The 15,830-nt window shown below is 40.1% G+C and overlaps 1 protein-coding gene across 7 annotated transcripts in view; it reads right to left on the bottom strand.

The window, feature by feature from the left end:
- The window catches only part of LOC108032614 (uncharacterized), a 43,285-nt gene extending 27,678 nt beyond the window's left edge, over window positions 1–15,607 (bottom strand). For 5 of the 7 annotated variants that reach the window (XM_044093968.2, XM_044093966.2, XM_017106550.3 and 2 more), the window contains exons 1-3: window positions 13,423–13,614; window positions 11,692–12,299; window positions 3,122–3,373 (exon numbers count right to left, since the gene is read on the bottom strand). In XM_044093968.2, coding sequence (XP_043949903.1) covers window positions 3,122–3,373; window positions 11,692–12,147 — 708 coding nt within the window. In that variant the 5' untranslated portion in view covers window positions 12,148–12,299; window positions 13,423–13,614. Of the gene's footprint in view, window positions 1–3,121; window positions 3,374–11,691; window positions 12,300–13,422; window positions 13,615–15,127 lie in introns of those variants that run through there. The other 2 variants (XM_044093967.2, XM_044093971.2) reach the window with 2 other exon arrangements.
- Window positions 15,608–15,830: the final 223 nt, after the last annotated feature.

The following is a 15,830-nucleotide window of genomic DNA, read 5'->3' on the forward strand; positions in this document are numbered from 1 at the left end:
TGGCCACAGTTTCAATGCAGTTTTCTCCTCCTTCCCTCCGACTGAACTCATCAAGGTAAACAGAATTAATATCAGCAGAGTTGTGGCTGAATCAACTCCTCTTCGGACGTCACCTGTCGCCGGGAAAAAGGAAAACATTCCCCTGTCATGGCCCGAAATGCAACAAAAGCCCATGGAGTTCTTCTGTGGCCTCAGCTCGATTCCCGGGGACAATTGCAGTCGGGTCAACAGAGGTGCAGCAAAACGAGAAAAAAAAACGTACAAAATTGCCAAAGGAATCTAGTGGAAATACCCAGTACCAATATCAATAGCCATGTCCAATCCATTGTTCTCTATCCAAGGGCAGCTGTCAGATTGCCGAGTTGGATTTCGGGTTTCCCTTGCCGCATTTTCCTCGGCCAATGTGTTTTCCAAAAATTTTACTTCCGCTCTACGGGGCTGGATTTTAGTGCTGATTTATATGTGGCATATCTGTAAAGTGAATCGCCAGCGGCGCTCTATATATACGGAATTTCAAATATGATTTTCAAGCTGCCACAGAGAAAAATGGCTTTGAGTTGAATTTGATTTTATGTCGCAGTTCTGGCTGCCTCGCTGTTTTACTGCACTCCTTTCCCTCTCCCATATAAATTGCCCCTATATAGATTTTGCTGATGCCGCGACTGCATTATGGGGATATTATTATACCCCGTCTGCCTTTTTTTCTTCGTCTGCCATTTATCTTCCTGCGGCAAACCTGTTTGCCTTGGAGGCTTTTTACTCTCCTTCTGCTGCTCTATAAATCGAATCATGTAATGGCATAAAAACAGACGAAGGGAATTTGATTGATATCGCTTAGCCATTTTTATAAGCCAAGTGCTCGAACCGCAAAAGTTTCATTAACTTTCAGCAGCTGCCCGCATATCAAACAGCAGATGCCATAATTAATAGCTCAGAGGAGTTGGTTATATTTTTCCCATTTTAGCGGGGAATATAAATAATATACAGCCGTTGGCGAAATTATAATTACAAGCCTTGCGTGTCTGAATTCTTAATGTAGGATCTGCGATGAGTCTTGGCTCCAAATAAATCTATTTAAGTTTTTGTAACTCGGTTGATATATTTTCTTTATTATTTCATCTCATCAGAAGACATTAGTCGTTCTGACATCACAACCATTAAAATGACCCACTTGCACCGCCTAGTTAAGATATCGATTGCCATTCGCGGGCCTACATTCACTTATCAATCATAATTTCCCCCTATTCTACTTAGATAAACAGCCTCTACAGCTCTCTAACCACTCGATAAGTCGAGCGTTTTCCACCACTTGTGATCTGATGTGATGTGATTGCATATGATGTGTGTGCTTTCCGCAGCTCTGGGCTTTTGACTCTCCATTAAGTTGGCTCAAAGGCTGACAGCAAGATGTTATTCTTGGTTTAGCTGGCGGCCAAAAAGCTAACGTCAGGCGGAGATCTCGAAATGAAATTGAAAATTACAGTGTGGATCGGGGCAGACAGAATTGGAGATGAGAGCTCCAAGCTGGGGACGGTAGATGGTGGATCGTTGGGTTGTAACTGGCCACTGGAAACCGGTTCGGCGGCGCGCATGCGCCGGAAAACCTGTCCAGCGATTCGCTCTGCCCCAAGCCACGAAGACAATATAATGGCTCGAAGAGTCGCAGCCGCAGAGTCGTCCAATGGCGCATCAATTATGTTAATGAAGCTTCCAATGTGTCTTGATATTGAAAAAAACACCAAGTTGTACAGGTTTTTTTTTCCTCGAAAATATAGCGGCCGGCTGGGTTTTAGCCGGTTTTCCTTTGTTTACCGCCTGCCCGCCTGTCCACCCAAATGTCAGCCGCTAACAATGAACCACAATCGACAAGAATGACTAAGATCCTAAAATGCAATTTGCATATGCCGACCTTTGCCTACACCTTCACGCTTTTCATGAGGCCGGCCCCTGGCCCGAGAAAAACTCGGAGTTTCTTGGCATCTCAACTCGTTTGGAGCGTTGTTTATGCTTCCACCGGCTAAAGATACTTCTGACCCTGAGCTGATTTATCTTAAAACTTATGACAGCCGCACGTAGCTGACATTAAATAGCTGTCCGCTGTAATCGTTTGTAAATATTTTCTGCAAGCCATTTCCTAAAGCTGCACAAAATGCCATGCAAAATGTCAAACTAAAATTGTTGTGGTTGTGCTTGCACAGCATGAAAATATTTTTATATAGTATAGTAAAATAGAAGTATAGTAAAACAAGAGCAGTGCGTATAAAAACAGGGGGTTGAAACTATGGGGTTGAACATGTTTTGGAGCTTTTTATGAGTAGTTGGCGTGGGAGAAATGGGGGTGTTGTGGTGCACAGTATAAACTATATGACTTTTTTATTAGCTAGTACATTACCAAGGCATAAGCTTTAACTTCTCACAGTTTTCAATATTATTTTATGCAAAATGTTTATTATTTTATGTGTCATATCCTTTTTTTTATATTAATCCAAATATTGCTAAAAAAATAATTTTTTGTGCAATATGAGCCTTTAAATTTATATATTTTGTGATCCCTTCCCTTGCATATTACCGCGTCTATAGGGCCAACCCCTTAATGCTCAACTTTGCATGCACCATAAAGTTATGCTTACTGATTTTGTGGTGCACTTGTCCCTTTTAAGCAGTTTTGCACTTTGTGGGGTTGCCTTGGCTGGCATTTTGCTATGTCGTTGGCTTATGAAGATTATTATTATGATTATGATTATTGCATTCGTAAATATTTTTGCCCTGCGCTCTATGCAACGCTGAGCATTAAAGATTTTGGGATGCATTAAAAATTCGCCATCGGGGGAATATTTTGCTAGAGAAACCAAATGCTTAAGCTATTGTGTAACGAAACCAAAGTCAAAGATACATAAACCATTAGCGAAAACTAAAGTGGACTTATAATAAGGCTTAAAATAGATTGGGGGAAGGTCGGTGGAGAGTGCCGTAAATGGTAAATAAAAAATAAAGGAAAATTTCAAAGCGAATTTTGGGCAATGTCTACAAGATTCGTAAGAGAGCCAAAAACCAAAACCAAGTCAATCCAAAACCATGCCAATAAACTGTATTCTATCTAGGAATTAGCTAAAGTTCGTACCATATCGGGCCTGAAGTACACCTGTTGCGTATACATAGAGCTTTTCAGCGAGGACGTCTTATCCGGGAACAGAATGCATTTCCCGGGCGTTGAGGTCGTCGTGGCTGTTGTTGCATTTGGTGTCATGTTCGGATGATGGCCCACGCCCACATCGGTTTTCTGGGCGGTCAGGCTGCTCGTAGAATTGACTTTGGAGGCGTGCGAGAGGCGTTTCATGTGCGTCCACATCTGATGCCAGGGCGCAGTTTCTTTCTAAATTGTTTTTCACCCGTTTGTTGTTCATGGGTTTTCATTTTTTGTCGTTGTATAGTGTTGGTTGTAGTTGTTTTTGTGTGGGGGAAAGGTAGAAACGCGGTTGGGGATTGAGTCAATATATTTTTTTATATATTTTTTTGTTTGCGGTTATGTAAGAGAGAGGTTTGGTTTTGTTTTGAGTTTGTGTGGGAACGAAAAAACAGAAACAAATGGGAATTTTATTGTCAATTAAATTGTTTGCCAATTTTTGAATAGAGAAAAACTAAAATATATAGTTTTGATATAGTTTGTGAGCAATAAAAGTTGTAAAAGGTATTGGAATTTTTCAAATTATATTCAGAAATTTAAATACTATTTTACAAGTATACTTGGTGTTTAATATTATTAAAAAGACGTTCCTTAAAATTATTTGATATTTACTTTTTTTAAAATAAACCCTTATATTTTTGCGCAAAGCTGGAAATAATGTATTCTTACTTAGTTATGACATGGGTACATTTTTTTTGCATGGGGGGTAAGTTATGTAAAAACCACACGCACTTGACACCCACTTAGCAGTCAGCACCCTCCCTCCACTTCACAATTATTGCCACCCCACACACTCCCCCAACTATGATGTCATACGAAGCCAAACGCGCTACCAATTTTAATTCTATTTGCCTTGGTTGTGTTTTTTTTATTTACTTTCCAGCGGGTGCAAGTATGATGTCAACTTCTGGCCACTGGCGGCTCTTTGCCGCCGGCGCCGTGTTTTAAAGAATCCAGAATTCCTCGATAAGGGAAAAATAACATTAAACTAGACGACATCGATTGATAAGCTTTTCGAAATTAATATAGCCATTCTCTTTGATAGCGTTGACTAATTTGCTCCCAAAGAGAGCCAAGAAAGAAATAAAATTCCTAAGAAAATTTATGAGCACAGTTGTTGAGGTAGGTGAACTATTAATAGGGTTGAACCAATCCATCCATTTAAATGAGTCATGCGAGTGGAGCAGTAAAACAGGGAGTTTATCTGAAAACATTAAATAATGCACTTGGGCAAAGATGTAAAAGAAGTTTATATCCTATCTGCATCCAGCAAATAAATCAAGATTTATCTATCATATGATTTCACCATAAAAATAAAATGTGGGTAACTGGAGTGTAACTACCATGATGAATGACTGTTATCCACAAACAGCCATTAAATAGCGGCCCACACTACTCGCTTTAATGATGTGTGAGTGCAGCACTCCTTGGTCCTATTATACCATTAAAAGCTCGTAAAAAACAAAGTCTAGGCTGGACAACACACCTTCATCCCCATCATCGTCATGGTCATTATCTTGATCAGCGCAATTTACGTTGGAAACCCCAACGCGGTCGGCAAATGCATTAAGAGTTCGTGCCCTTGTGGCGAAATGCGGTTATGGTTAGGGGGTCGCTCCCCGGGTATCCAACGTGTAGGGTATAGGGTACTGGCTACAGGGTATGTTTGACAAAAAACCCCCCACGATACGTACACACACACGCAGCTCGCCCTAATCAAATGAAAACAATTTCCGTTTGTCATGCAAACAGTTGCTGCAACCTACCCCCAAAAAAAGAGTCGAGTGCACCGGCAGCCGAAACAAGTGGAGAACGGAAGCAATGAAAACGGTCAGTCCACGATTGCCCCTCTTTTTGGATTTGTAAATGCACTGAAAAATATCGTTCTTATAGCAACGAACCATTCCAAGAATCCAATTTAAGATAAAAGTTAATCAAAGACAGGATGATTAAGCAACCTAGATTTAAAAAACATTTCTTCTTGTTTTTATTTTTTAAGAAAATGATTTCTGATTATAAATTATAATCCTTAAAAAAAAGCCTTGGATACAAACTTGGATTTTAATGTTTAAAAAAATTTTTTTTTTATATATTTTGTATCTCAAATATTGATTCATCAATAGTAAATATTTGTCCGAATTGAAATAACTTAAAGGTCCAAAAATTTAACTTTTGGTTTATTTTTTTTAGTTTTCAATTTTTTTCAGTGTACCATGCGTGAGCTCGTATCTGTGAGTAGGCCTGGGCCTCTGTTTTAGGTTGCCCCATTCGGGGGCACATGACTGCTTGGGCTTGCATTGTTGCTGTTGCCATGACCCCTGTCTTTATTGCAGTTCTCTCTGTATATTTCTCTTTATAGTATAAACAATTCATTAAAACGGGAAATGGCAATTATAAAGAAATTATACACAAAGAGCAGTGAATAATTTTTTGTTCCGATGGGCGGGCGGGGGGCGTGGCGCCCGGAGGCCTAAGCAGATATTGCTTATATTTCTGCAGTGTTTTGTGAATATTTAATGCGAAGACAGGCTTTAAGTGAGGCAAGTGCATGTGGCAGAGCCCCCCACATAGTTAGTTGCGAAAAACTTGGGAAACAAATGCTCGCCCGACTCACGCATTCGACTTGCCACAGAAATTGCAGCGAAGACACAAAACAAAAGCAAAAACTCGATTGCAATGCGGCTGTGTGCCTTCCACATCGTCATTATCATCTTTGGATGCATCTCGTTGCCACGCCTCGTTTAACTTCGGGGGGCGTGGCGAGAAAGGGGAGGCAGGGCAGGGCGCTTAACTCAATTGCATATGCAACATTTCGCTGCTACAAACTGCAATCTTGACTGTGCCGGCATGCAACATGTTGATGTAATATGCAAATTGTATGCAGTCGCCATTGTCTCGGCAGATTTCCTAAGAAACATTTCTCCTCCTGCCAGCACGCTGTCGTCGTCGTCGCGAAAAATGAGGAAGCTGGGAAAGCGGGATCTCAGAAGCTTTCGACCATGGAAGTAACTGTCCGAGGTGGATGATCTGGGAGATTCGTAGGAAAATGCAACTCTAACTCATCGTAATCGATGAAGAACACGGGAACTAAAGTGTTCTACAAATTGTTTGGGGCAGGAACACCGCCAAAACATTTCTTAGAAGTAGATCAAATCTTTTTGACTTTTCCTGAATTAAGTCCTATTTTGTAACTTCTTTTACTTCAGGTTGTATTTTAAATATAAAATATTTAGAAAATATTTTTTTTATTTTTTAAATGATATTTTTAAAATCCAAAACATCAAAAACAAATTTTTATTTTTTTTACTCATATATTACTAAAAATTAATTTAAACTTGTATTTTGGTAAACATATTTCTATCTTTAATTATTCTCCTTTCCTTTCTTGCTTTTTCCTTCACTTTGTTTACTTAAAAGTTTATAGAAAAGCAACTGCAGGCCATATAGGCAGACTGAAAGTCTACCATATGGTTTTAAATGCTTTTCCCGTTTGTGATATGAAATGTGAAAATGTTTGTCTTAAACAAATTGTGCCATTCGCTGCTTAACAAATTTTTCTGATCTTCGCCCGAGGTCAGCCCTTTCACACTGACTTTTCCTCCCACCCACTTACCCCTTTCTGTCTCCGAATACAATCCATACTCCACGCACTTAATGCAATCTATCAAAATGCATTAAGAAAATGGAGAAAAAATATATTGCAGCTGTTGTGCACTGGAATGTTTTTTTTTTTATTTAATCAATTTAAGCTTAAAAAAATTAATAAAAATAAAAGAAAGGAGAATATTTCAAAGGTTTTGTGTTTTGGTTTAAATGTTTTTTGACCTATAAACAAAACCACAGGCAAAGTTTAATTTTCAGTGTGGTTTTTGATGTAGCTGTTGAATTTAGTGGGTCACTGTGGAGCAGCTTAATTGTGATATATCACTTTTCACGCCGCGGCGAGGGAAACCAAATTGAGATATGTAAAACAAAAAACCAAAACGGAACTTCAAAACGTTCCGACAGACCCAGTAAAGCCAGAAGCCACAAAATATTAAATGCAATTGTTCTGACCGAAAAATGTAACCCAAAAATTAGCTTTAAGACGGCGAAAGACCATGCCCGCACACACACTTCGACAATCCGCAGAAGGAAAACATTTTTCCATTGGCATTTCCTTTTTGCATTTGTGATTTGCTCCCCTTTTCCCCCAATTCGCCGACGAAAATTGCACTTCTGTGTGCCATTTGGTTATTCCGACTTGACTGGAAAATTCCCCCGCGTGGCCGACAGCAGCTGCCACCCACTGCCACCCCCTAAACGCCCCCCACCACCCATTCTGAAGAGCCTATCAAAGGCATACAGCCTCCCAGCCAGCCCATCCCCCTTTTATTTGCATTAAGCCCGGCCATTTATTTGTATATTTTATTGTGGAGCATATTTTCCGCTAAAGTTTCCTCTCTTCTTCGCCTTTATGAATGAAAACATCGAGGGGCTGTCGGTGGGGTGGGCGTTTTTCCGGCGGAGGTGGGGCCGAACGAAATGATTTTCTCTGTATTATATTTTTTTTCGTCTCATTTTTATTTTTACGCATTTCTTGCGTGTCGTCTCTGCAACGCTTTTGTCTTTCCCTCAGCTCTTTTCTCGGCCTTTGGGTCTCCCCCAAAAATAAATGTTGTTGTTTAGTTTACTTTTAGTTTATCCGAGGGTTTTTTTTCCTTTCGGAGGGGTTTGCTCTATTTTCTTCGCCGATAAGAGTAATATATGTGTGTGCGTCGCTCACTTGTCTCTCGATTTATCCAACGATTTTCGGGGGCCTTGCGTGTGCGAAGGCAATTCCGCCGAGCAAATGGCCAAACGACTCAAATTACCCGGCTGCAGTTTGGCTTAACCCCACGGAAACGCCGTATTCTATTTATTTACCTTTCGGCGGTTACTAGGTCTACTGTTACCACCAACAATCTCCCCTTTCTCGGAGCGGGCTTGGGTGTTCTTTCTATTTTCGGACAAATTTATGACTGGCTAATTGGGGGAAAGGGTTAAGATCTGGTTATAAATGAAGATTGGAACGGATTGCGCGGGTCTGGCATTTTTGAAGGTATTTTACACCACTTAGAACCGAAAAATTGTAAATCAAATTTCTCCTCGCATTCTTAAGATCACGGAATAGATCATAAAGACTGTCTTAAAGTTCAACCAAAATTCCCGTTGCTCATCGTCAAACTGGTCATTTAGATCATTCATAATACAATATTGTTTTGGCTGTATCAAACTGAGATCTATTGTGCCATTAGTAATTTTAATTTAACATTTGTTGAATCAGCTAATGATTATTAAATCGATTATATCATTTCGGGTGAAGTGCAATACAATGAATCATATATTTATACTTCAGAGAGCCAATCCTTTAAAATAAAGCCCCCGATCTGCCTCTTTTTCTCTCCCTGTATGCCGAGTGCCCCCGAAGCCTGACTCATCATCCATCGCCCAAGGCCCAAAATGCCCCACTCAACTGAATCCCAACACTCGACCATTCAACACTCGCATTCGCTGACCATTTCTAAGGCCTCTCTGCGCACTCGGGCATGTAAAATACAAAAACATGTATTTTTCATTTATCATTCTATTTTTTCTACCAGATCTTTTTTAATTTGTTTGCAAAAACACACTGTGCCACGAGCAGAACATTTTCACATATTCGTGGGGAATGTGTGCCGTTAAATTGAATTGCGCGCCAAAAGAGCAGAAAATAAATTGACATTGAATGTAAAATTTATTGAAATTGTTTACGTGGCACTGGGTCCTAACATAGTGGAGTGTCGTTTTGAAAAATAAAGTACATTTGCAGGGGAAACAAAAGAAGAAAGAGATTTCTCCCGGAGGTTTCTCCTCTCGAGGTCTTTTCACTGGAACCACCTTTCTGCTCCAGATGCGCCCTCAACGGGGCCCTTCTGCAACTGCAACCGAGTGCAACGAGCCGGTGCAAGATGGACATGGTATTTTCTACGACTGTGGGTCAAACATAGATAGCCATGTATATCTCAAAGTCCGGCACGAAGCAAAGCTCGGCACTTTCTGGCTTTTCACTGGCAACTCCCTGGCTTTTTGGTCTCTGGTTACCGGCGAGGAGGGGTTTTGTCTTCGCACTGCGGTGTCTGCCTCACTTTTGCTCATATTTCGCATGGCCAACTAACGGGCCGCGTTGTCTTTGGGCCAATGCCTTTTTAAGTGTGACTAATTATGACTCGGTTGAGGTGTTATTTTCTTGCCGCGAGTTCAACGATCCGAGACTCCAGCACTCCAGGTCTCCGATCTCACAGAGGCGCTGCAAAAAGGGCTGACCCCAAAGCGTTTTTCAGGCCTCTTGCGCAATTTGTATCGATTTCGTGTGGCAAGAAATCCTGCAAGATTTAGGAGACCAAGGGGCGCCAGCCATTGACAGAGCATACTCGCAAAAAGGAATAGTTCGAGCCAGTAAGCTGGGGAAATATTTTGGCTGCAGTTTCCCAAGAGTTGGGGAGGCACTGCTGCTGAAATTATGCAGGCAATTTGGCCCGAAAACTCTTACGTGCAATTTGTTACGAGTTGACAAGAGGAAGGCAGAAGCTCGCTCTGCCCGTATCAGGTAATCAGTCTTGACTTGGCTTTGAAGGGCTGCTGGCTAAAAGCCAAACAGAATTGATGATGTGACATAAGAGCCAGGCGCTGAACTTTGCCAGCCCTTAGATAATCGAAGCACTGAATGTGGTTAGAAAAATAGACAAGTATTTCACAGATATTATCTTTTCAATCATTTACCCTCCACATCGCAGATAAGGGTTCACCAAATCCTATCGACATTTCATGTTAGCTCATTGCTATCTACGAGCGTAACATTGTTATTGTCTGCCTAATAGACATATACCTTTCGCAATTCATTATCTGAGTTTATGTTTTCAACCATGGGCTGAGGCCAGCTACCTGAGAACCAGGTTCTAAGCTACCTGGCCAGACGGGCAACCCAACCCCGGCCATTTCCATGTATGCAAAGATATTAGGGAACTCGGTGCGGGTCCTCCTCGGTAAGCTTTAAAGAAATAAAAGTGAGCAGAGCCTAAAGAGGCTTTTGCCAGATGATGAGACCCCAGCCCAGTCAAGATAAAAAAACCGCCAGCGATAGGAGCGTTAACAAAATAATAACAAAATAAAAAGCATTTACATATAGCCAGAAGGTCGTGTTCGGACAGCGGCGGTAAGTCAGTCACCTATATAAGGGGGGAGGACTTGGGCCATTAGTGAAATGGCCCTGTCAAGAGCTGCGGCTGGGCCAGCAAAAAATGTGTGTATGGCTTATTTGGTTTAGACTCCATTCAGTCCATCCTCCCAACGTCTGTTCTATTTGCTTTTGCCTATTTCAACACGCTTCATTCGGTTTTAGTAGAAGGTAGCCACTAATTTGCAGCATCATCAAGGCATTTCTTCAGCTTATGGGCAAAATCTAATAAGAGCTTTATGAAGATGGAGAAAGAACGGATGTCTAATAGAACATTAAGGGGAGTATTCAGATTTTGAAACATATTATTTGGATTTGGCTACTTAAGCAGCTAGAAACACTAAAGGTGTGGTATTAGACTAAATGATGTCTTACTTTATTTTCCAAAAATACGAGTATATTTAAAAAATAAAAATAACAACAAATTACATTTTTAATTTTAAAAAAAACTTTTAGCTTAACTTGAATTTGGTAACAAAATTGTAAGATCTATTTAGAAACCGAGTTATTAGTAAAAGCTAACATATTTAGTTTTTTTATTGTATGTAAAATCTTCTTGTTTGCTTCTAGAAAATCCTAATGATCACATTTTAATGATCTCTGGCTGATGTAAGCTCTAGAATATTGGCATTTAAAGAATTTCTGTAGCTAGAATAAAGTGTCTCCGCAGCCGTTTTAAAGATTTAAATTTTGTATGTTGTAAGCTCTAAATAGGCGGATCTCTGAACATTTAGAAAATGTCTATGGCCCGAATGAAGACTCTCCCCATCCATTTATCACGATCTCAAGGTATCTGAGAATTATTTGACGACAAAATCTCAATAAATTACAAGATAAAAATATATGTTTTGACCAGATTGCCGAGATGTTTTCAGATGAGACCCGGCGATACCACTCTGGTACTTGGGCCTTTATTATCACGTAGGCATTCCGCAATCCCCACCTTTTAATTGTAATTTATATCCTACGAGTATGTGGAATAGCACACTGAGAAAAAAGGCTATCTATACGCTCTTGGTCCTAATTGGTTTTAACAAAGCTTTTGCCTTATATACACCATGTTCTAAGTTACAAGTTTAGATGGAATAATATGATGTTTTTTATAAAATCATTCAGTACCTTAATTATAATAAAATAAAAAAAAATATATATTTTTTATTGATTGATTGAGCGTTTTTAAAATGAGATTGGTTTTTATAAAATAGTTCAAGATTGCAATATCTTTTTGATATATATATATTTTTTCTCTCAGTGCAGTTTGCTGCAAGCTCACCTTGGGATCCAAAATGCTGCGCTCCAGGCTATCCTCGCGATTCATGGTTGTTGCGGTGCTGCCGGTGCCAGTGCTGCTGCCACCACCGCCCCCGCCGTTACCTCCTCCGCCGCCGCCCATGCTGCCGCCCCCCTCCCGCTGGCTGCTCCGCTCCCGTTCCCGCTCCCGCTCCTGCTGCTCCAGCCGCAGACGCGCCCGCTCCACTCTGGCCAGGGTCGGACTGTCCAGGATGGAGGGCGCCCGCGAGGGGGGCCGCGAATTGTTGGCCGCATTCGTGTGCAACTGCTGCAGTTGCTGCTGCAGCTGCTGGTGCTGGTGCTGCTGCTGCTGGTGGAGCGTCTCGAGCGTGGCACTGTTGTTGGAGGAGGTCGACCCGGGAGTGGGCGTGGCCGAGGACGAGGAGTTGGTCATGGTGGCCGTCGACGTTGTGGAAATGGATGTGGTGTGCATGAGCATTTTCCGTTCTGTCTTCTGCTTCTTAGCCTACGTTGATGGGTTTTCCTTTTGTTTTCTTATTTTGTAGATAGTTGGATCGTTGAATTTAGCCGTAACTTAACTGCAACGCTTGCTTATTATTTATGGGGGAAATGTTGCACTTTTCGACTGGACTGTGGGTGGAGAATCGAAGGGAGAAACCCATTAGGCTTTGGACTGACAACAGAGTGTTTATTTGTATAAGTAAATACAACGTTTTTTAAGATTTCTTAAGGTTCTTTCGGAGTGGACAAATTAAGTAAGCTTGTGGTTTAATTTATTTGAAATGCATCATTGTTTTTACTTAGTTCGGAAGCTTCTCTGATATATTTCTTTGTTTTTAAATTACTTTACAATGACCTATAATGTTTATGGCATGGCTTATCTGCAATTTATTCAATATAAAAAATTTAGAAAGCGAATTGGAGTCATATATAATTTTTTGTTTGTGCAAGTGTTCAAATATTTATCAGACTCGTCTGAATCACCAATGGAAGAATGCCCCATATTTTCTGGAGGATCGGAATAATAATATATTATTTAATCGACTTTAATATCCAACAAACACATGTTTGCACCTCAGTTTTTGCTCTATAAACCCTTCACACCTTGGGCAATTTATGTCTGCCTCAATTGCATTTCTTATCACTGCTATCCATTCCGCTCCCTTAATTTATGACTCCTCTATCTGTCCGCGGCAGCCGCCAATTTCGGCTTGTTATTATTGCCATTTTCCTTTCAGCAATCCGCAAAGGAGTGCAGCCAAGAAATAGCAAAAGTCAAAAATAAAAAAAGAGAAGCATAACGAGGTATAAAAACTAAACTAAAACCAACACAAGAGCGCAGTCAATAATTTTCACAAAACTGGTTTTTCTTTTTCGGGTTTTTCTGTCTGGGCAGGTCTCTAAAGTCTGTTGCAGGTAGTTTTTACTTTCGCACAATAAACACTGCGTATCTTTTTCTGTTGAAGGGGAAGGGGGTAGGTGGGGAGGGGGAAACTGCAAAGTGCATGCCGAAAGATACAAATGTATCTTCTGGCATTCGCACCGATTCTTGCGCACTTTTCAAGCTGTTTATTAGCCCGATCGGATCAGTTTGTTTGCTGACGTCGATGGGGCATATTATTTATATTTTCTTGGCGCGTTGCTTTCGCATATGGGATGCCAAACACGTTTGTTTTGATATTTCCGCTGACATATTAATTCTTGAATTCGGTTTCGTTGGTAATTGGTTTCTTGGTTGGTGTGTTGCACATACTTCTTTACGTTGAAATTAAATTAGTTGGCAGCGCGTCGCGTCGCATTTCTTTGCGGTTTCTCGGTGTGTGTTTGTGGTTTGGCAAATTGAAAAAACCAATTTTGTTGTTGGCCAAAATTTTATTTTCAAATTGAGTGGTCGCGCAAAGCAAACGAGCGACCGAAGCGAAGGCGAACTGTCCACGCGAGCTGCCCGTCGATGACTGTCGCAATGAAAACTGGTTTTCCTCAGAGTCCGTGCATCGGCATGCGGGTGTCGCGTCGAACATGTTCGAGGGGCGTACAGTGGGCCGCACAGTGGGTCAACCTCAGCCAGAAAATATGGGTTTCCGTTTGACTTGAGGAATGAGTAACATAAATCTCTAAACATATTTCTTAAAATCGTCATTAAAACCTTTTGTAAAATTATGATGTGATTTAGTATTCCGTATGTTGTTTGGCAATCATTCTCTAGATTTTATTTAGGAAGTTAATTACATTTATAAAAATTTAAATGTTCAAGATCTATTAATGTTAAAATACCGTTTTGAAAAACGAATCGTAAAAGCAGACGAATTTCAGTTTATTTTAAAAATATTTAATCTGTATAAGAGTTTTTGGTTAGGTTTCGACAAAGAGCTTTATATAGTCTATCTTTGTGGCGTTACTTGCTATTTATGGTTTTTCTATTTTACATATTTTTAAAACAAACTCTTTAAAAGATTTTTGTACATTTCCCTCATTTTATATTTTTTGTTTCTTACTCAACATGAGCGGTTCCACTGTGCCGCGTTCGAGTTGCGATAATAATTTCCCAGTATTTTGATTTGTTCGTTAGTCAGCAAGGCATAAACAAAATTTAATAAAAAATAATCATTGTTTCCTGGAATTTCCAAACGTAATATCTCTTAATAGCAAATTTAACTTGGAAATGTATGATACAGCCTTACCAGCGAAGTTTTCTTGAAATTCTATTTCTTTTACAATATTATATATTTGTGTTTTTAAAACAAATATTTAGGGTCAAAAATATGTACTTTTTTAAAGAAATAAAACTATATTTTATTTCCTTTAAATTATAATTTGAAAATAAAAATATTCTACAAATTTTGTTTTGAGACTAACTCATTTGTTATTGTTTACACTTAAAGATTCCGATTGAATTTCTCATAACACTTTTTTTTGGTAATATAATTTCCCAAAACAAACCGACTTGCAACCGCGCTCATATCGAACTCGAACGCACAGTCAAGAAATTCCTTCACATAAGAAGAATAAAATATTATTGATGTGATGAATGCGAATATGGGAGATAAAAGCCAAAGGCTTAAGCCACTATATGATGACCAGGATGGTACGTAAACATTTTCTAAATTTCTTCCATAGAATATTATTTATTAAATATTTTTAGAATTTCTTTCCTATTTCAAATCTTCTCTTTCGTAGGGAGCAGACAGATTTATTTCTACCTTCACATTCCCCTGCGTTGGTGGTGGGAAAACAGGTTGTTCCCTTTGCCTTGAGCTGGGGATTTAGGAGGTTTACGGGTCCCTCGGCAAACGAACCACAAATTGTTGCATGCTGGACCAGTTCAATGTCCCAAAATCGGTTTGGGTATCGCTTCAATTGCGTTAATTCTTTTTTCCCGAATGAAATAATCGAACACTCGACAATGGAAGAGAAAGCGAAAAGCACTTGACTCACTGTATCATTGAAGACCAAATTACCATAAGATATAAATGGCGGTGGACTCATCGGGTCTAAGAGTTGTCTGGGATTCCATCTTGCCATCCCAAAGATGATTCACAGTGAATTTCACATACTGGCACACATGTAAATTCCGCGGTATTCGAATCACGCAATTATGCAAATCACCGGCAAATCGCTAAATCGCTATCTGTCTTTAATTTGCGCCAAACTCCAAGACGGAACGTGCCATCTCGGACGATCTATGCGGGCCTCCATAAGATTTTGGCTACTCCTCGACTTTAGTTTCCAATTACCAAATTGACACGCCATTCATGAGTCTCTAAATCTTTTTTGGGGCTGGGTTCTCTTTGGTCTGGCGCCAGGCATAATTTTTAATTTCGAACATAAATGCGATGGAAATTTGTCGTGTCTCGCGCATCGCTTTTTATGTTTCAATGTTGGGTGTTTTTTGGGGATTCTCAGAATTTGACGTGTGGTTCGGGTATACTTCGAATGGATTTTATTTTTTGATTTTGTGTCTGAGGACCGTCACAAGTGGTTTGATAACTTTATTGGCTGTGTTCTCAATGTTCCCCTCTGTCTGGCCTGTGCTCGTGTAATTTGTTGTGATTATCGGATCATGATTGGGGCTTTAGAAACGTGATCGTGGTGTGCGAGACAAAAGTGGTTCTAAGACACACATTTGGAATGGATTTCCAGCGGAGCTATCATATCAAAATT

The sequence above is a fragment of the Drosophila biarmipes genome, chromosome 2L, assembly GCF_025231255.1.
Source record: "Drosophila biarmipes strain raj3 chromosome 2L, RU_DBia_V1.1, whole genome shotgun sequence".
NCBI lineage: Eukaryota > Metazoa > Arthropoda > Insecta > Diptera > Drosophilidae > Drosophila > Drosophila biarmipes.